The sequence below is a fragment of the Emys orbicularis genome, chromosome 18, assembly GCF_028017835.1.
Source record: "Emys orbicularis isolate rEmyOrb1 chromosome 18, rEmyOrb1.hap1, whole genome shotgun sequence".
NCBI classification, from domain to species: Eukaryota; Metazoa; Chordata; order Testudines; family Emydidae; genus Emys; species Emys orbicularis.
This window is the reverse complement of record NC_088700.1, coordinates 14,559,739-14,582,187: the sequence shown is the minus strand read 5'-3', so window position 1 is coordinate 14,582,187 and position 22,449 is coordinate 14,559,739. Positions and strand designations below refer to the sequence as shown.

Here is a 22,449-nt window from a genome sequence, read left to right as displayed (position 1 = left end):
TGGATTTATTTTTTTTTAAATACAAGAATGCAAACAATCTTTCAACTGGCTAGCTTCTGAGAAAATCTTTATATTTGATCCTCAGAGTTTTGTTATATTGCAAATGTGTGGGGTGTGTGTGTATGTACGTGGACTTTATATGGATATATACCAATACAAGATGCTCCCAGAGAGATTCCTTGATTGCCAAGTTCCAGCCCAGAGCTAATTTTTACAGCGGACTTCTTAAAACACTGAAAGAAGGGTTTACAATGGAAAAATGGAGACAAACGTAAGGGACACCATTAGCAATACTTCTGTCTGCAAATGTACTGCCTAACACCTCCAATAACAATGCCCTGATCCTGCAAACACCACATGCTTAACTTTAAGGTTTGGGGCCAATCTATAGTTATAATTTCAGGTTTGGATCTAAGGTGTTGATTGTTACCTGATATTTTGGATGTGGCATCACAGACAGATCTCAGTTTGTTCCAATGTTCCTTTGTGTGACTAAGATCTCAAGGTTGCTACTTCATCACGGTTGTATGCTGCCAGTAGATTGTAGACTCCTCTTTGATTTTTAGATAGATAGATATATGAAATAACACACACCCTCCAATTGTTGATGGCGAGTCAGGAAGTCTCCACAACTTCCCTGTGTACACAAAACTGTCTCCTACAATTTCTTTTGTTTCTCCATGAGTGAAGAGCCTATGTACTTGTGGAGATTCCCTTAAGCTTATTAGTTCTTCAGTAGCAGGAATCCAATCAATGATTGTGCATCCCTTCTCCAAAAATATGACATACCTGTAACTACTGGATCTATAGCTGGTCGCTCAGGGCTCCAGTGAACTCTTGGCCTCCCCTCTCCAACTCCTTGCTCCAAAAATAGTCTGAGGGTGAGCATACTAGTCTTGTTCTTCCTACTCTCCCCTCCTCCCCCACCCAACATGAAGAGCTTGTTGTTCAAGTAGAGTGGAAAATCCCACTCAGCCTGTCAATCACAGCAAACAGACTGATGCAGGCCACGGAGGGCTTAGGAAATTGATGGCAGAAGTTTCCATCTGCTCAGAGAACAGTTAGGGTCCTGGATCTGGGGAAAGGAGAACAACTAAGCTGCTGCCTGGCTTCATCCTCTTTGACTTCTGGAAACAAAGTGAGCGCATTGAGAGGGAAAGGTTATAGCTGCATTGGAGCTGGCTGCTGTGTACTATTTGATATTGTCTGTGACTCATTTGGGGATCTCTGTTGTGTGACACTTCGTTGAAAGCTTCACCCCGACATTGGGCCGGGGGAAGAAAGCCCTGAATCAAGATGACATATTGAGAAATTAATTTAGCATTTATGTAACCAGGCAAGTGCATTTCAGAATACGAGCGCTGATGCTTCACAGTTGAGTAATTACTCTGGCACCATCTCCATGTTGTTGGGCAGACATTTTTGATGAGGTCAGACTCTCAACACAGTACTTCCTGGTCTGGTATGTGATAGCTCAGCCAGTCAATCTTGCCTTGATTAAGCAGATTACAGGCTGAGAACCAGCAATTACTGTGCACTGCATCTGGCACAAGGGTGGAAGGAAGGAGATGGTGTTAACTAGTGCAATTGTTATCTGATAGAAGGTTCCTTCATTACAACTACTGGGGATATTCTCCCCTTCTCTAAGGGAAGCCCCTGGGAAGGTGCTCTGAAAACGGTCCATTGCCAGTCTCTAGGGCGGGATTTGTGGGCAGGCATGGAAGAGTCATGGTGTACAGACCTCAAGAGATGAGAAATGGGGCCCATCCTGGTCCACTCCTGGAAAGGGAGCCCCTGCGTGCTGCTCAGCCGCCATTGTATAAGCTCGCTTAAGAGCTGTGCTGGCATAGGCTCGCTCCCTCCCCTGCACTTACATGCTCCCCCTCCAAGCCACTGAGGCTGAGTTAATGTTGCAGAGAGCCACATTGACTCCCATGCAAACTTCTGCTGGAAACTTACCATGTTGGAAGGGAGCATGCTGAGTACAGCAGCTCCCCCCCCAGCTCTGGCTCAATTCCAGAAGACTGATAGTTCCCAGCTGCCCACCTCCTGCTTTAAAATCTAGGAACTGTAATGATGTGGTGCTCCCAAGGGTGGTCTGTTGCTGAAAAGGGGGTGAGGATGCTGTATTGTCTCTACTCTCTCCTTTCATGAGCACAGGGCCCTTCGTGCCCTCTCTCTAGCTCTTTTGCTGCTAGGCAGGAGGAATAACTATTTCATTCTGCTTTGGTACCATTTTACACCCATTTTATCCAGGTGTAAAGGATGACACAGGTGCAAGGCAGTGGTGAATCAGGCCCTGCAGTCTTTGCATATAACACAAAATAATATCAACATAATCCTAGATTTACATAGGTCCTCTCCTCCCAATTGGCCCCAAAGCTATTTACAAAGTTAACTGCTCTATACAAAGTGTGTGCTGAAAGAATCCCTTTGCTAATCAATAAGCTTCAGTTACCTCTGGGGTAGAGTGTAACAGCTGTTTAGCAGACCACAGCAGGGCTAATGCAACAGGATATGAAGACACATCCCATATGCAATTAGAACTGCAGCATTAACGCCTTAGGAATTTAGGGTAACGACTGTTTTTTACACAATGGAATTTGGCCAGAACGCCAAGATTAACAAGCTTGTTTTGTTTTTCAAAAGTGCCATGGGATCATTAATGACCACAAAGAGACAGAATTTGTGTCTTAAATGTTTTCTGGCAGGAAAAAAAAGGAGCAAAAAGGCCCCCAAACACCATGCTGTGTCACTAGCTCAATAATGACTCAGTGGCTGGCAATCTTTCCTCTGACTCATCAACACTACTTCCCACAGCACCTATAAAGTCCAATGCTGACCCAGGCTGACTTTGTTTGGCTTTCAAGAATTGATGAGAGTGCAGCCCGTGGCTACAGGTGATATACAAAACCACAAAAGAAAATGATATTCCATTAATGCATCAGGTCTTTGAAGCAGGCTCAGTGTGAATAAATTGAGTTCTCCTGCTGATTACTTGCTGGGCTTTTGTGTATACAATGTATGGCAAGATATAAGGGGGCCTTTCCCCATATGCAATAAAGCAGGAATTCCATAGGTTCTTGCCAGCCTCAAGAGCAAAGCCCAAAAGATCTGAACGGTGTCCTGAATTTATATGCATCATTGGAGATTTTAATACTTTACTCATGCTGAAATGTATGGTGGAGCTGCCTGCAACTGTCTGAAGCCACTAAGAGGATGTGGTGCCACTGAATAACACTAGCGGTACAATTGAAGTGTGTTTTAATATTCAAGTTACAAACTTTACCGAGGGGGGGGGGGGAGAGAGGAGGAGCTGGGGTGTTTTCACTGAGTTTTAAAATGTCCTCATCAGAAAAATCCCAACATAAGAGCACACAGTCACTGCTTGCAAGATACCGTTTGTAAAGATATCGTACATAGGTTGCTTTTCACCAGTTTGGTGAATCCTGGATGTAAAGTAAACTTGGTTCTGAAGGCTTTTGCTATGACTTTCTCAAGCAGCTTAGGGATCCTTGAGCTTCCTCAACAGGATGGCGGGGAAATGGAAAGTTCATTCTGGGACTCCTCCAAAGCTCTTTGAAGTCACTGGGAGTCTTTCCATTAACTTCAGTAGGCTTTGGGTCAGGCCCTTAATACTGAGTATAGGGACTCTGATGAAATTCATCCTTGTGCAGAGGGCCAGCGCGCACTCTGCTACCACTGAAGTCCCACTTAAGCTTTGCTTTTTGAGGGCTTAAATGGGACATAAGTGATGCATAGACTTCGTGCAGGCCCCCTGCACAGACATGAATTTCATCCTCTGTGCACACCACAAAAAATGATACTTAAACAAATAGGCATATTTATGGTGTAAAAATGTGGTCTCCTTTGCAGCCTGGGTGTCAGAGATATGGGCTCAAACAGCAATTTTATGGGGTTACTGAGTGCTACCAGAAAGGCTCAGACTACCCATGTTGACAACATATGATATATTATAGAACATACAATATGTTTCAATGCCCTTAATTTATGAGTCATGTACAGAAAAGCCACATAGTCAGTATAATACACAGAATAAAGACTAAGATGGTTTTAGAATCATTCACATAATTGGCCCATAAATCATTATGAATTTAACCAGAAATGTACCCAAAGGGAATCTGGTTGCAGGGCAGTAACTGAGTATGAAACAGCCCCGCTTGCTTAAAATGAAGTTGGTGCCAAAGAACAAGTTACGAGCAATTGGGATCAAAGTGCTGGAAAGGCGGTAATGGGAAATATATAAGGAGAAGAAAGGGACAATGATGGAACAGAAGACCCTTCCATTTCCTCACAGTCCTTCAGCATCCTGCCATGGTCACAAGCATGTAATAAGCAAGTTTGGAAAATGCTCCTCCAAACTGCTTTAGGCAGCAAAATTGGACTGGAAGTCTCTCAAGAAGAGGCTCTTCTCTGAAAGGTTTCTATGAGGTCCTTGCTTCAATTATCTGTGTTCGCTGTGTTGCACTAGTGCCTGGGAGTCCTAGTCATGGATGCTGTACAAACACAGAATGAATATGTATTTTCAATATATAGATGTAATACTAGAAAATTTTTGTGGGTGGAATTTTTGGGCTTTTACTCCCTAACCTAGTTGAAACCAGGAGGTGCCAAACTGGGTAGGAGGGAAAGTTTTAACCAATCTTTTTCAAACCTTCAAAATTGTTTTAGGCAAAGATTCAAGTGGGTTCTAGTATATCTAGTTTGTCTATCCCTACATGAAAAATGCCTAGCTGGAGGAGATGTTCTTCTAGATGCTGAAGATGCATCTTTTGGACAAACAAAAATATATAAACTTTCTCCTTTTCCATCCTGTTGTATGATGGGTCATTAGTTCCAATATTGCCCCTTCGCCCATCCTACCCACTTCAAAGTTAGTGCTCTCCAGTGATACAGACTACTTTATTGAGTTTGTATCCGCACCACTGTAATTCAGAGCAGCATGTGCTTGAAAGAAGCCTCAAATACATGAACAATTGTGATGGAAAAGAGGAAAAAGACAAAACACAGACTTACCGTCTGAAAGGGTAAAGCTACTCCTCAGAAAGCAGCACCAATATAAGGGGTGGGAAAGCTTTGAAATGTATATATCTGTAGTTTATTTTTGAGGTGGTTTCTATTGCTCCTCTGAGAAACTGAGGAGAAGAGCAGTATTGGTAAATTACATTTTTATCTTCCTTTTCATCCCCAAAGTCCCTGTAGGGGCTGTACAAACTGTACAGAGACCATTTTGCTCCCCATTGAGATGCAGCCACCTCTCGTGGAGACTGTAGCACTCCAGCAACACTGTACAGTAGGTTAGGACAGGAAGTGAAGAAGAATACTATCTCCATTGCAAGAGCTGAAGAGATCTAGGGAGATAGAATATAGCCCTTGTTGACAGAGTTTCACCAGGACACCGATGCCTCTAGATCAGGGGCAGCCAACCTGAGCCTGAGAAGGAGCCAGAATTTACCAATGTACATTGCCAAAGAGCCACAGTAATACGTCAGCAGCCCTCCATCAGCTCCTCCCCTCGCTCCCAGCGCCTCTCACCCACCGGCAGCCCTGCCAATCAGTACCTCCGCCTCCCTCCTCACACCTCCCGATCAGCTGTTTCATGGTGTGCAGGAGGCTCTGGGGGGGGGAGGGGAAGGAGCGAGGGTATGGCAGGCTTGGGGGATGGGGTGGGAAGGGGTGGAGTGGGCGCAGGTCCTGTGGTAGAGCGAGGGGTTGAGTAGTGACGGGGGCGGCTCCAGGCACCAGCGCAGCAAGCGTGTGCCAGGGGCGGCAAGCTGCGGGGGGTGGCCTGCCAGTCGCTGTGAGGGCGGCAGGCAGGTGGCTTTCGGCGGGAGGTCTGCCGGTCCCGCGGTTTCGGCGGCAATTCGGTGGGGGGGACGCCGATGGCGCGGCACCGGCGGACCTCCCGCAGGCATGCCGCCGAATCCGCGTGACCCACAGGCGCGCTGCCAAAAGCCGCCTGCCTGCCGTGCTTGGGGCGGCAAAACACATAGAGCTGCCCCTGAGTAGTGAGCACCCCCTCAGCACATTGGAAAGTTGGCACCCATAGCTCCAGCCTCGGAGTCAATGCCAATACAAGGAGCCGCATATTAACTTCTGAAGAGCCGCATGTGGCTCCGGAGCCACAGATTAGCCACCCCTGCTCTAGATCTATGGACACTTGATGACCCTAAAAGGTCAGGCTTATACATAGATCTCATTCAATGGGCAGCTCCTGCAGCAGCACAGCACCCCCAGCCTGTACCACCATGCTGAGACATTGGTTCAGTAGTGATTCAGAGGGAATAGAGCCAGCTCCTGAATCGCCAACCCCAATTCCTGCAGCAGTTAGATATTCTTTGAAGGTTTCCCATCCCAGGATGAGCGCAGCCTTGCTCAGCTATGAGATTTGAAGGGCTCCTAGAAGATGGTTGTATGACAGCAGACAAAAGAGGCAGAGTGGGGTGGGTAATGAGATGGGAGAGGCAGATGGACAAATCAGTTGGGAAAAGTGGTGGGATGAAATGTTGAGGTTTCTGATGTCCTCAAGGTCTGGTATATCTGCAACTTCCATCAACCTGGTCAAATTCTCTGCAACTTGAAATTCAGGAGGCTAGAAATAAAACTCTCTTCTCAATCCTGGAATCTCAATTTTGCTCCCGAATGTTTCCCAGAAGCAGCACAGAATACATCGTATAATCACCTGGTGAAAACAGTCGTCATTGTTCATGCTGTTGTAGGAAATTATGAGACGGGTTAAATTTTCTTGAAGCCACATTCAGTTGTTTCTCAAAACTATCTAGACTTATTAGGTGAGCTCATCTGCCTGGCAGGAGAAGAGAGCATCTGCTTCTGATGCCTCTCCTTGATCTCCTATTTTTTGGGGGCATGGTGGTGGTAGGGATTTGAGTTCTCTACCATCAGTTTTCAGAAGGAGGAGGCAAAAAGCTAGAGGCCCAGGAATCAAAAAATTCTAGGAACCCTTATTTGCTAAGGCAGGCTGTCAGCTTTTCAGTCCCGCAATGTTGACATGGAATGGGAGGGATGAGGCAGAGCACTGCTACCTCCATCTAATGAACTGAGCGAAAGGGAAACCTCCTGCTTTTTGAAACCTCTTCCAATAGTCAAGATGGACTTGTCTCCGAGATGGCATGATGATTACCATGGAGGGATCTAGCCAGCCCTGCAGGAATAACTTAACCCTACCAGCTCAGGGATGAGAACAGGTATCCTGCTAGCAACAGTAAATGAAACCCAGCATAGTTTCTGCAGAGCGAATGGCATTGTTCTTAGGCTGCTGCTTACTGACCGCTGTGATATTCTCCATATGCCATCCCCTTATACTGTAAGTGGGACCGTGTCCTGCCTTGGATAACAGTGCAACTATCCAGCTGGGTTTTTATGTTTCTCTGTTTATGGATGTGGCTCTGTCTTAGTCTGTGCTCTTTGTTTACTTTGGCTTAGTTTGTGTATTACTTCCCCAGCTCTGGGATCAAAGGCAGGTTTCCCCCAGCATTCACATGATCAATGTCACCTACTCCAGGCTCCTTAGGGATTCAAACTCGATTGTATAGAAATAGATAGATACTGGTATAACTTGGAACAGAGAGGACATGGATCAGTGGAATGACGGGACGTACATGTTAGGTGGAGGAGGGAAAGAAGTTACACAAGGCCCCGTATCCTATGTAGCATATTGGACCTAAATTATGCAGTAGAGATCCCAGAATATAGAGCACTGTTTACCCTACTCTAACCACCATTCCCTGACACTGAAATTAGTACAGTATCTTGTGGGCTTTTTATGTTCAGTTTATTTTAAATTCCTCCCCCAAAATTTGGAGAGTGTGGTATTGAAAAGGTGTAACTGGGTTGCAGTAATTATTAGAGGGAATCAGGGCTTTTGGTATCAAAGACTGTCTGGGGCAGATGATTTTGGTTTTTGGTACTCAGGATGCAGTTAGAATTTTTCGAGAGGGGCTGCATCTCCTTTCTCCCTCCCTCTTTTGGGGCGGAGGTGGAGATGACTTTAAATGATGGGAGGGGTGTTTGAATTCTTTGTTTCAACTGGATGTTGCTATGGAGGTTGGTGGGATAGGGGAAACGATTTCCCCCCATATGTGCCACTGTTATTCCAAGCAACAATGGATGAGATGTTTCTGCTGAAATGATCAGAAGTGGATACTGACATTTTAAATTGTCATCATTATACTTCAGAGTCAACATTCTGAGCTGGAGGGAGCAGTTCACAGAAATAATAGTTTAGAAGTAGTTTAGAATAATAATAGAAGTGAGGTTCTTACCCACGAAAGCTTATGCTCCCAATACTTCTGTTAGTCTTAAAGGTGCCACAGGACCCTCTGTTGCTTTTTACAGAAATAATAGTTTCAGGATGTCTGCAGACTCAGGCTACATCTTCACTGGGGGGGGGATCGATTTAAGATACGCAAATATTCGACGTATCCGAGCCGACTTACCCCGCTGTGAGGACGGCGGCAAATCGACCTCCGCGGCTCCCCCGTCAACAGCGCTTACTCCTACCTGCGCTGATGGAGTACAAGCGTCGATTCGGGGATTGATTGTCGCGTCCCAACGAGACGCGATAATTCGATCCCCGAGAGATCGATTTCTACCCGCCGATTCAGGCGGGTAGTGAAGACGTAGCCTCAGTTAGATATCACTGCATCAATTATATTTCATTCATCTTTTGATAATTATCTTCCCAGCTACAAGGGTTGGGGAATTTTTTAACGAAAGCTTGGATTCCGGAGCAGTTACTCAGTAGACTGATTCAAACAAAAAGCCTACAATTATGTGTTTGTGCAGCTGCATAGTCACATTATATGTGGTGTTTGGAGTTAACACAATGGCAGGTTAAACTGATGTGTGTGTGTGTATAGCTTAACATAAAGAACAGGAGTACTTGTGGCACCTTAGAGACTAACAAATTTATTAGAGCATTAGCTTTCGTGGGCTACAACCCACTTCTTCGGATGCATATAGAGTGAAACATATATTGAGGAGATATATATACACACCCATACAGAGAGCATGAACAGGTGGGAGTTGTCTTACCAACTCTGAGAGGCCAATTAAGTAAGAGAAAAAAAAACTTTTGAAGTGATAATCAAGATGGCTCAGTACAGACAGTTTGATAAGAAGCAAGTGTGAAAATACTTACAAGGGGAGATAGATTCAATGTTTGTAATGGCTCAGCCATTCCCAGTCTTTATTTAATCCTGTGTTGATTGTGTCTAGTTTGCATATCAATTCCAGCTCAGCAGTCTCTCGTTGGAGTCTGTTTTTGAAGTTTTTCTGTTTTAAGATAGCCACCCGCAGGTCTGTCATAGAATGGCCAGACAGGTTAAAGTGTTCTCCCACTGGTTTTTGAGTATTATGATTCCTGATGTCAGATTTGTGTCCATTAATTCTTTTGCGTAGAGACTGTCCGGTTTGGCCAATGTACATGGCAGAGGGGCATTGCTGGCACATGATGGCATATATCACATTGGTAGATGTGCAGGTGAACGAGCTACTCTGAAACCTAGCTTAACATAAGGATCGGTTGTATGAGTGGGGGCTGCTTATATAAGGAACAGCAATACTATATTAGCTAGTGATGGGCATCTCTCAGATCAAATAGTCATCCGATAATTCAGAGTAGGAATCAGGCTGGAAATCTCAAGAACAAGGGAATAGCGAGCAATTGACATTTGATAGCAGCAGTAGGTGAGGGTGCACTAGAACTTCCACTGTGATGAGACATTATCACTATCAAGCTGTAGGATCTTACACCTTTAGACCATGCATTCTTTTGATATCTTCATCACTGTCTGGTTCCACCTGAGCCAGCCACACTGCAGAAAGAGAGATGCTAATGCATTCAGTGCCAGTTCATAGTAGCCAGGAGGGACTGGGGAGAGGAAGGGGATTACCTATACATATTTTTTTTGCATTTGTTTGGACCAAGGCTTAGTTTTATCCTTATCTCTTCTGAACTAATTCACTCACCACTTACCTGCTGTATGTGAGGATTGGTAATATTCACCAGGGTTCTTTTGAGGAGAGACTTTGTTAGCATGCATGCAGGCTTTCACTGTTTGAAACCATAGCCTAGGATGGAATTTGGAGTAGGGGTCTCCAAGGATTTTCTGGTACATTTGAATTTATATTCCTGAGATCTGTGTTAGGGATCTTGAACGTTTAACTCTTCCTTTGGTGCTGCAGTATGTACAGACTCTGAGTCACCTGTGTTGTTTCACAAGTGGCAGAGTCAGTTTTGTGATGGTCTTAACTTGTGGGAACAGAGCACCACGTTAGTCTGCAAAAAATTGTTTGGGGAAGGAAGGATGTAGGGAGCAGGAACCGAATGTGGAGTACAGCGTGCACCTGCTCGGCAGCAGATCTGATCACTTCCCACTCATAGTTCTACTTTTGGTAAAAGCTCTTTGGACTCCGGAGCAGTTGGAAAGTTCAGGCTGGGTTCCAAAGATTCTTTAGCCTTCTGCTCTTTCTCTCTCCCCCGAGAAACAAAACCCATCATTCGTAACAAGCTACTTTAATATAAATCCCCAGTGAGACACTTTAGCTAACAATTATTAATGTCAGTGCTGTAAAAAGGGTTGCAAGAGTGATTAGGAGTTGCAGCTCTCTCTGGAAATTTGGATTCTCCAGTCCATTGAGAATAAGTTTAAAGAAGGATTTTACAGTTTTACTTCAGCATCTTAAACCTCATTATGTTCCCCTAAACTGTTACAGACCAGCATGCAGCAGGGAGCCTATAACTCTGTTCTATTGTAACCCAGCATCCAAGAATCCCCACTGCTTTGACATGACTAAACTTACCGCTTTGATATTGCAGCACCACATCCAGGAACTTCCACCATTGACACCAATTTTATTACTTTTGCCATATAATATAATATCTAGGAGAGTACAGAGCTGTGGTGTGATTATCTCTTTAATATCACAGTTCCTCTAGGAACCTATACTACAGAGATGACTATGTTTCCTTAGCTTTTGTATAATGTAACACACAACGTGCCTGCTTCTTTCAACATTGAGATGCAATTTGTGTTACCTCTATTATGTTACAGTGCAGAATCCAGGAAACTGAAACACAGCTGTGATTAGAGAAATAAAGACTACAGCAGCAAGATGAAAATGCTTTGTCTCTGCTCTATTGAAATACATAGTTCTGTGACTGGTGTGCATAGATTTTATTCCTTTACAACAATAGCATAAGTTGCATGGAAACTCTGGGCTTTGTGCCATAACTGGTCTTTCTTCCTCGCTCCTGCTCCAAACAGTTAGATTATGGCTCTTCTGTTGTCATGAGCACGGTCTTCTGTATAACTGTAAATAATATTTCTTTACCTCTTTTCTAGGGCCCCCCAGGTCTACCAGGCTTACCAGGCCCTCCTGGCAAGAGAGGCCCACGGGTAAGTGGCTTTTTGTGTCTACCCCTGTGCCTTTTTGCTGGCATCTTGTCTTTCTGTGCTGCTATTCTCCATGCCAACACATGGTTCTACCGTAGTGATTGAGCTAGTGACCACTTTGAGCACAGCTGTTGAGGTCTGGCACAGTTTAGAGCAAAGATTGGCTTCCCTCCTTTCCCCCTCCCCTATCCAAGATTTTCAGCAGGCCAAACTTCTCCTGCCAAGGTCTGGGGAAGGAGCAGCCTGACCTGAGGTTTGGCATTAGGCTATCGGTCGGACTGTTGCTCTCTGTCCTTATCTTCCCACTTTCTCTTTAGTGTCCAACCTTTTATTGTTACAGAACACACAGAGACATTTGATTTGACCATGTTTCTTCTCTGGCCTTTATCTATCAGGTCTCCAGACCTACTTCCTCTCACCTCTGAATTTTGCCCTTGCACACAATGCTATCTAAACGGCTCCTATAATAAAATTCATTTTAATTGATTTCCACTCAGCTTAGCTGTTGCCGACCCAGAGAAGGGACCTCTCTGACCTGCTTCTTGTCTGTTTCAGAATCTAGGACAAAATCTCTAACCTAGTCTTCTGTGTATTTTCCCTTCTACCCCATATCTTCTAAATTCAGATACAAACGTGACTAAGAGTCCCAAGAGCCATCCTGGGGAAATGCCTCATCCCCTGAAACACCTGGGTTTTTTGAGTCCTGTAGTCAGCTAAGTTACACAAAACTTTTAGCATTAATTCAGCTTCAGCAGCTATTGCAGTACTGGACAATTCTATACCTGTGTTTTTAACAATAGACGGCGATTCTTGTGGTAACACAATGTTGTCCCAAAGCACAGATCTGAGAGTGGATCTTGAACTCACATTCTTGTATACTGAGTTGGGGGGATTGGGGCCCTTGGCCTCTAGGGTGGGAGCAGGAGGAAGGATCATTTAATATCATGATCAAGTCACCTCTTTCAGTTGACCCTTGAGCTGCCAGAGTTCCCACTGGTGCCAGAGGGAACTTTAGCTGGAAAGATGGGTCAGCCCCACACGAGGCCTTTGAAAGATGGCTCTGAGGGCAGAAAACAGGGGAGTGCCAGAGGGCGCTTGTGTTGCAGTCCAGTGAGATTCATGGTAAATAGGCGTGGATAAGTGTACCCCATTTCTGTACTCGTAAAAGGGAATGGCCTGTTTTCCTCCCCCCCACCCCCCCAAAGAAGCTGAGTGACCACAGCTCCCCCTGAACCACTTCTCCTCTGTGGCACAGATAGCGTTAAACACATATGCGTGGAGCCCCAGGGCCCAAGTAGTTTGTTAGCTAGTTATGGGCGCAGGTAGTGCCTTACGAGCATGTGAATGTCATTCACAGTGATTCATACAAGAAGAAGTAGTATTCTGTGCTGGTGCGTGCGAAGACATGCAGTTCAGAGGAAGGCAGCATATCTAGTGCTTAGAGCAGACTCCTGCATTTTAACTGGGATTCTGCCACTGACTCATATGACCTAAGGGAAGTCATTTAACCCCATTTGTAACAGCGGAGTCACACCGGGATGTAATACGGCATTCGCTTAACGAACAGGAGGGGTGAGGATTAGCTAACTAATGTCTGCTCTTCCCGTGCAAATTTTTCATTCCAGGAGCTCTTAAGCACTTCTGCAATGGGCCATGATTCTCATTTACACTTAGGCCCCTTTACTCTGTCAGGCTACATCTACACTACAGGGGGGGGTCGATTTAAGATACGCAAATTCAGCTACGCGAATAGCGTAGCTGAATTCGACGTATCGCAGCCGACTTACCCCGCTGTGAGGACGGCGGCAAAATCGACCTCCGCGGCTTCCCGTCGACGGCTCTTACTCCCACCTTCGCTGGTGGAGTAAGAGCGTCGATTCGGGGATCGATTGTCGCGTCCTGACGGGACGCGATAAATCGATCCCCGAGAGGTCGATTTCTACCCGCCGATTCAGGCGGGTAATGTAGACCAGGCCTCAGTGAAAAGAGACCTTAAAGTGTAATTTATGCTCACTTTAAGGCCCCTTTATGCAGCCAGGATGATGTAAAGGGGCCTTAGGGTAAAGGAGGATCAGGCCTGATGTTTTCAATACAGGTTATTTACTTGCCTCACTGTTCTGCACTGGAACTTTTGCAGCATGGGTACTGAGAGATCCAAGCATCTAGCTGTTGTTTTGTACTGTTGCCTTCACGGTCCTGGGTAACGTTTTGCACAGATACAGCTGATGTTTTGTGCAGAGACCTGCGCGGTGCAACCCATGACACATGCAGGCATAGCTACTATTTTTTTTCCTCTGGCAAACAAAGTGACCCAGCTACATATTTTACATAATCCGTTATTGACAAACACATTAGCACAGACCATGCTTAAATACCAACACGGGGTTCTCCTATGAGTCTGCAGTTGCTGGAAAATTACTAGTTAAGGCTGAAAGTCTCTGCTCTCCCTCGCTCATAATCCTTACCGCAGGTCTCCATCTGAGCTTAGTGAGCACAATGGGATGTCTACGCTCAGAGCTGGGTGTGCGATTTCCAGCTCAAGGAGACATAATCGTGCTAGCTCTCATGGAGCTAGCGTAATAAAAACAGAACACAGCTGCAGGGGCATGAGCGGCAGGGGCGGCTAGCCACCCAAGAGACGTACTTGGGTGGCTAGCCCCTCCCACTGCTCGCACTGGCCATGGCCTGCCTTCTATTTTTAGTGCGCTAGCTTGTTGAGAGCTAGTGAAAGTAAGTTTCCCGGAGCTGGGAATCACAACCCCAGCTTGAAGTGTAGACATACCCTTCTGGTATGTAAGCTTAACCCAGGGTCTGGAGGCCCCAGCTTTCCTGTGCACATATATCCAAATTCCTCCAGCTTAACAAAACTGAGCTTTGACATTTCAGTGGCAGTAAAAGGGAAAAAAAGTGTTATTAAGGCTATGAGCGGGTCTTTCAGTGTCCTCCCATCCATGGCACAGCCTGCTTCAGCAGGGAAGCCCCTGACAGTCACATGGAACTTCTTGAGTTAAATCCCAGCCAGTGGGTTCTCCTCAACTCAGGATGGAAATCCCAGCTGGGAAGTAATCAGGTGGAGCTGAGCCTACTTTGGCTCAGCTCTTTGAAACTGAGCCTAATTTCAGGGGAGAGAAAGGGGTTGCGGTATAAATGCCTGGCCTGGGAGCACTAGAGACAGAAGAACTGCCCTGCGCGTATTGTTGTTTTGTCTTCATTAATGGTTCTGGGATTTAAGGATTTGCACTGGAGGAAGGGAATGGGGCCAGACAGTAGGATGGGCTTAGAGGGGTTCTTCTTTTTGGTTGCAAAAGAACCCTGAAAAAATAAACCATGAACCCCAGAGAGAATTTTTTTTTTCCTTTTTGCTTAACCTGGACCTCCTTGAAATTCCTCTGCAGCTGCACAGACCTTGTCCCTGCTGCAACAAGACCCATACTGGATCAGCCCATTGGTCCATCAAGTGAGGTATCCTGCCGCTAGCAGAGAAAATTTCAGGGGAAGGAGGAACAATGCATGTAACTAGCTTTGTAATGCTGTACGTTTTGAGAGCAGGAAGGATTTCTTCCTCTCCTCTGCAGTTTATGGCCTGATGAGGCATGGTGCTCTCATCTTAGCTTGGATAACTTCAGTGTTGTTAATGCTTATACAATTAGCCACCTCCTCCGAAACCTGCCACAGCCTTTGACTCTGACCACCTGCATCAGTGAATTCCACAGGGTGACGATGTCCTATTGATACAGCACAGTATTTCCACTTCTTTTATATAAGTCTGTGGGCTGACCCCCATGTTCTCTGATTACTGGACAGTGTAAAAAATAACTGAGTGGCTTTCTCTTTTCTAGGGTTGGTGGCCCACTGTTGGTTTGTGGAGAGCTGGCTGGTCACATGATGCTCCTTATTTCCAGTCCTCCTGAGCAAAATAAGCTATAACAGTCGAAGCATAGTATTGCCAGTGTATAACTGTATCCACACTAGGGGCTCTTGCCAGCATAGCTGTCGGTCTCAAATTGCACCCCGACCAATATAGCTATGCCAGTGAAAGTTTGTAGGGTAGACCTGGACAGTGACTTAATTGTGATAAGCATAGCACTCACAGCTGTAGTTTGTGCTGGCACTACATACAGGGTTTTGTACTGGTATTTCAGTTAGGGGCATGTGGGGTTTTTTTAATTATTATTTTTTATATTGAAATACTTTATATTGGTACAATCCCTAGCCTGGATGCAGTTATGTTGGTATAAGGATACCTTATATGGGAATAGCTGTACCAGCATAAAGCACCTTTGTACTGACATAACTGCATCCATGCTAGGGAAGTTCTACCACTTTAACTATGCTGCTATAAAGTGGTACCACATTTGTGTGCAGACAGTTCGATTGCACTGAAGAATGTGCATGGCTTAGTGAGGTCTGCAGAAAGAGAGTTAAAAGGTGCTGTAAACCACAGCAATAATGCTTACATGGAAGTTTCCAAATGTTAACTAAACCTTACAACCACACTCTGGAGTAGCACAGGAAGCCTGCACATGTGGAAAACAATGGGAAGTTTGCCACTGGATTCACTTCCATGGAAGCAGAAACAGACTTGGGGTAAAATTTTCAGAAGTGCTTAAGTGACTTAGGAGCTTAAGTCCCATTGAAAGTCAATTTTGCCATTTTACAGGTGGGCAAACTGATTTTCCCAGGGTCTCATAGCCAGCCAGTGGCAGAGCTGGGACTAGGACTCAAAGGTTTTTAATGCCAACTCTGCACTAATTTTAAGCTCTCAATAGATAGGAGAAATTCCATTGTGCAAGGAGGTAAAATGTTGCTATTGCACTCACTGATTCTTACCTCCATCACGCCATGAGCCTCAGAGCTTTGGAAGATTCCGAGCTCCTGCTGTAGCATTTCCTTGCTACATTTTGTCTTTGGTTGCAAAAAAAAATCCTCTTCTTTTTAAAAAAAAACGGGGGCTTTTTTCCCCAAGATGATAAAATTTCAGTCTGCTGTAAAGATTGTTCCAATCTCCTCATTCCACTAGGAAGGTTTTCCAGCTTCTAAGTAGAAGTGTTTAAAGAAACAGTTTGTTTGGCCTCATTTCAAATATTTAGCTCGTTTTTCAGCAAGCCAAAGGTCAGAGTGGAATCTGGAGGTCAGGACAGAAAAGCTGCTTTGCATTGTGAAGCCCCCAAGTCTAATGAGTTTTCAATGAGTAGCCGTCCCTTTTGGATGAAGCTCTTTAGCATTTTGCGTGAGTTTTTTAATGTGTGTGCGGGGGGGAGGGGAATTGCACACAGTTACACTTTTGTTAATTTGTGCAGACTGTGAACCAATACAAATAAAAGAGTTTCTGTGAGAGGGTTCTCATCTCTGCCCATGTAGCAGAGATGAACTGGCTGGCACTGTGGAGTTGACAAGTAGATGGCTTTCACATGAGTGGCATTCCATCCAGATTACAAGCCCAGCCACGTTTGGGAACCCCCCTACCCCACCCAACCCCATTTTCAGAACACATTGAGGGATTGTGTTCAACGCCTGGTTTCCATGCTGCTGATCCTCTGGTGACTGCTGATGATTAAAACAGTGTCCCATGATAAAACTTTCCATGGAATTTCTGGTGCCGAGGCTGGAAGACTTCAGATGTAAGTCGACTTGTTGCTGGGTTTTATTGTTTAAGCAGTGCCGAGAGAGTGAGCCGAGAGAGAGAGAGAGAGAGAGAGAGAGAGAGTGTGTGTGTGTGAGAGAATAATATGGGGCTGGTAGAATTTCAGCTCCTAACTTGCTGGACTCAATGTTGTCCCATCTGATGCAAAGAAAAGAGAGAAATGAGATGATGATGATTACATATAGTTATAATACTTATGAGTATATACCAACCCTTTTAGTTGAAGGGGAAAAAAGTAGAGTTTAATTTAGAAGAGCATGAATAGAGGGTAGCAGCTAGCTAGCTCCAACACTGCTCATCTATGGAAAGGTGGCTACGTCTGGGAGATACTGATTAGGGATAGGTAATTCTGATGGTCTGGAAGGGGAGGGTAATGAAAACTGGATTAGGCTGAGTAAAAAAGGCAGATTGGACTGACACTGTCTTTGTGCGGTGCGTGTTGATAGAGGGATGGATGTCTCTGAGACTTGGTTTGATGAGAAGAAGCTGCCTTTCAACATGTCATATAACAGGCGGTTAACTGGAATGGGAGCATCAAATGTTGCCGCTGTAGTTGCTTAGTGCCAATAGTTTGATGTGGTCCCTTTGCCGAGGAGCTGTCCTAAATATACCTTTGGTGAAGTTCCTTCTGTGTGTGGTTAGTTCAGGTGGGAGTAGTTAAAACTGATCTTACTGGAGTGGCTAAGGGTCGGTGAAGATGAGATTGTGCAGCTGAGAAGGGGCTTTGATTTGCTTTGGCATTTTATACGTTCTTTGTGCCTTCAGTGTGAGAAAAAGGGACAAGACTGCAAGCACTATAGACTGGGGAGGCTGCTGGTTTTCCTATGATCCATTATTATTTATTTGTATCGTGGTAGCACCTAGGAGCCCCGGTCATAGACCAGCACCCCACTGTGCTAGGTGCTGTACAAACACAGAACAAAAGGACAGCCCTTGCTCCAAAGAGATTACGACGTAAGTATCTATGTTCCTGAGTTCTGGTCGAGGAACAAGTTTTAGGGGTTAAAGAGTACTTCATTCCCCATATCCATTTAATCATAGGGCACTTTGTGGAGGTAGCCTATAAGCATGCGGCTTGTGGTGGTGGAGAGATGGGCACCTGCACAGTAAAGACTCAACTGAGACCAGCAGATTGCATAGGCAGCCCCACAGCTATTCGATGACAATGACTTGTTTATGACTATCCTCACAGTCACAGCCGTGACCTAAAGGTGAAAGGTGTCCTGGTTGATTACCAAACTCCCTCCGATTTGGAAGGTTTGCTAGGCAGGAGTTGTTTGTACTTGGGCGGGCTGATTCTACAGCGTTGGAGTGTCCCCACCGTTTGTGGTCACGTATTATAGCTGAAAGAGAAGCGTAATGAGCTGAATTGTAGCTGCTGGGATCCGTGTAAATGAAGGGATCGTTGCATCTGCCATTGGCTACAGGAGAGAATAGAACGGCTCCATGAACATCTGAGACGCACAATATTCTATTTAGGATTGATTGGGTTGCAAAGAGGTTGTTAGCTCCATTAGTGGTTTGATGGGGGGTCCATGTCACTGGGACATGGGCTATGCATAAGGGCACTTGTTTCTGAGATGGATGAATTGAAATGGGGTGTTGTGGTTTCTTTCTTCATTTTTGCTGCATGCTGGGGTGGGTTGTTTATTAAATTTCATTGCCTATGGGCAGATATGATGAAAGGCGAGAGGTGGTTGATGGTGAGACTGTATGAAAGAGGAGTGAGAAGTTGCCTGTGGGGTTGGAGAGGAACAGTAAGCTAGGTGAGGAATAAACGTACCCAGGGGCTGGCAGAACACCGAGACCATATCCATACAGCATCTCAGCACTGATCTGGGCACATGTATGTGGGCTTGGAGGGTGGAGTTTAAAGTTCCACCAATTACTTCCATTGCCATTATAGACTGGTGCGTAGCTTAAATCTTAGGGCCTGCCTGTTCAGATTTTCACTGCTCAGAGCTCCTGAGGCATATGCTGTCCTGTACGTTCTGTTACTCTGCCCATGGATAGCTGTACCACACTGAATCTTCCTCCTCTGCCAAGAATGTGGGTGTAAACTTTAGATTAAAGGGCTAGCCATGTTGGAACATATCAAAATCAGTTATTTTTTTACCATTTTAGGACTATTGCCAGACTACGCCCTTGTCTCTCCATAGCTGAGCTAGACATTTTAAATAGGACTTTCATAACCTTTGGGCTTGATCACTGCCATGCCCTGGTTACTGGGTTGGACTTCCAGCAGCACATTGCCTTCCACTTAGTCAGACTGGGACGCTTTGGAGATTTCAAGTGAGATGGATGTCTCCTGTTTTGATCTTGCTAACCCCATGTTCTATTCATCTCCCTATGTCTCTGATCCTGCTCCCACTGAAGTTAATGCTAAAACTCTTATTGAATTCAATAGTATAGGTACACCCCCTTAAACTAGGGATCTGGGTGTTTATCTTATTGCACATCTTATCACTGAGTGTTGAGAATTCTGATCTTGCAGGCCTTTGCTTGGACTGAAGACTGGTTCCCTTTTTAGGCTGGCTTTTGGTTAATGTTTCCTACAGTTGTGCTGGAAAAGTCTGCCTGTGAACTGTGTTAGGTACATTATTTGTTAGCCCATGAGTTTCTGATTGGAAGTTTAGCCATAGTTAGGGCTACAGATTCGTTATAGCATTTTTAAAATAAAAAATCACAGAGCAGTCATGGTGAATTCCGTAAAAGTCACGGATTTAGTGATTGCTCCATGATTTTTGTTTAAAAAATGCCCTGACAGATATGGGGGCATTGACCATCTGTAGTAGCACCTTCCGCCCTAGCACCACAACCCTAATCTTGGTCTGAGTGGGGAGGGGAGCTGGGCCCAGACTAGGGTGACCAGATGTCCCGATTTTAGGGTCTTTTTCTTATATAGGCTTCTATTACCCCCCCACTCCCATCCCGATTTTTCACGCTTGCTGTCTGGTCACCCTAACCCAGACCCATGAGACAGCAGCCGCTGCTGCCGGGTGAGTCACCGACACCAAAAAAGTCACAGAGGAGCAGGAAAATCACGTTATCTGTAACTCTTTTCCCACCATGACAAAGCTGCAGCTGTAGCTATAGATTCCGCATTTCCAGTTGGAAGCTGTGTCAGTGTCAATCAGCATTGGCTGGTCCCAGTTGGAGGTTGTGCTGCTGCCTATAGCTTTCTTGTTGAGAATTCTGTCTTGTATTATGATGGATAACAAGTCGCATGAATATGCACCAAAAGGAGACCAAGCTGTAAAATGGGATTTGAGCTGGGATGTTTGACTCTGAACTTCCATAACAGCTGAACTACCCTCGCTTTATAAATCTGGCTTGGTGCTTTAGACCTTGCGCTGGACTGCTTGCATTAACTGCTGATGCGTGACACATTGTAGGATCTCGACTTTATAGAGATGTTGCTGCTCTAAGCTCTGTCATTAAAACTAATCCCTCTATAATTAGGACAATTTTTTCTTTGCACAGTTATGTGGCTCTAAATATTTCCTTGATCCCAAAGACCCTAGGGAAATGCTTTAATCAGAGACAGCGAGGAAAAATGGTTCAATGATTACGGCACTAGCCTGGGACTTGGGGAAAAATGTGTTCAATCCTTGCTCTGCCAGACTTCTCATTCTATGAAACATGATGATATACGTAAGAATACCCAGACTGGGTCAGACCAATGGTCCATCTAGCCCAGTATCCTGTCTTCCGACAGTTCCCAGTGCCAGATTCTTCAGAGGGAACTAATAGAACAGGGCAGTTATTAAGTGATCCATCCCCTGTCATCCAGTCCCAGCTTCTGGCTGTCAGAGGCTTAGGGACACCCAGAGCATGAAGTTGCAACCCTGACCATCTTGGCCAATAGCCATTTATGGCCCCATCCTCCATGAACTTATCTAATTCTTTTTTTGAACCCAGTTATACTTTTGGCTTTCATAACATCCCCTGGTAATGATTTCTGCAGATTGACTGTGCATTATGTGAAGAAGTACTTCCTTATGCTTGTTTTAAACCTGCTGCCTAATAATTTCATCAGATCACCTCTGGTTCTTGTGTTATATGAAGAGGTAACTAACACTTTTCTATTAACTCTCTCCGCACCATTCATGATTTTACAGATTTCTGTCATATCCCCCCTTAGTCGTCTCTTTTCCAGGCTGAACAGTTCCAGTCTTTTAAATCTTTCTCCATATGGAAGCTGTTCCATACCCCTGAGCAACAAAAATGCTTTTCTCTGTACCTTTTCCAATTCTAATATATCTTTTTTGAGATGGGGGACCAGAACTGCACTCAATATTCCAGGAGTCAGCATACCATGGATTTATATAGCAGCATTATGATATGTTATGTCTTATTATCTAACCCAGGGGTAGGCAACCTATGGCACGGGTGCCGAAGGCAGCACGCAAGCTGATTTTCAGTGGCACTCACACTGCCAGGGTCCTGGCCACCGGTCTGGGGGGCTCTGCATTTTAATTTAATTTTAAATGAAGCTTCTTAAACATTTTAAAAACCTTATTTACTTTACATACAACAATAGTTTAGTTATATATTATAGACTTATAGAAAGAGACCTTCTAAAAACGTTAAAATGTATTACCGGCATGTGAAACCTTAAATCAGAGTGAATAAATGACTCGGCACACCGCTTCTGAAAGGTTGCTGACGCCTGATCTAACCCTTTCCTAATGGTTCCTAACATTCTGTTAACTTTTTTAACTGCCGCAGCATATTGAGGGGATGTTTTCAGAGAACTATCCACAGTGACTCCAAGATCTCTGCCTTGAGTGGTACAGCTAATTTAAACCCCATCACTTTTATGTATAGTTGGGATTATGTTTTTCAATGTGCATTACTTTGTATTTATCACCATTGAATTTCACCTGCCATTTTGTTACCCAATCACCCAGTTTTGTGAAATCTCTTGGCAGTCTCCTTTGCACTTAACTATCTTGAGTAATTTTGTATCATCTGCAAACTTTGCCACCTCACTGTTTACCCCTTTTTCCAGATCATGTATGAAATTATTGATCAGCACTGGTCCCAGTACAGATCCTTTGGGGACCCTGCTTCTTACCTCTCTCCATTCTGAAAATTGACCATTTATTCCTATCCATTGTTTCCTGTCTTTTAACCAGTTACTGATCCATGAGGGGACCTTCCCCTTTATCCCATCACTCCTTACTTTGCTGAAGAACCTTTGGTGAGGGACCTTGTCAAAGACTTTCTGAAAGTCCAAGTACACTATATCCATTGGATTACTCCTGTCCAAGTCTTTGTTGACCCCCCTCAAAAAGTTCTAATAGATTGGTGAGGCATGACTTCCCTTTACAAAAGCTGTTTTGACTCTTCCCCAACAAATCT

At 44.8% G+C, this 22,449-nt stretch overlaps 1 protein-coding gene across 1 annotated transcript in view; it reads left to right on the top strand.

Moving 5' to 3' along the window:
• The window catches only part of COL27A1 (collagen type XXVII alpha 1 chain), a 210,781-nt gene that overhangs the window by 10,366 nt on the left and 177,966 nt on the right, over window positions 1-22,449 (top strand). The window contains exon 4 of the mRNA XM_065418988.1: window positions 11,388-11,441. Coding sequence (XP_065275060.1) covers window positions 11,388-11,441 — 54 coding nt within the window. The remainder of the gene's footprint in view (window positions 1-11,387; window positions 11,442-22,449) is intronic.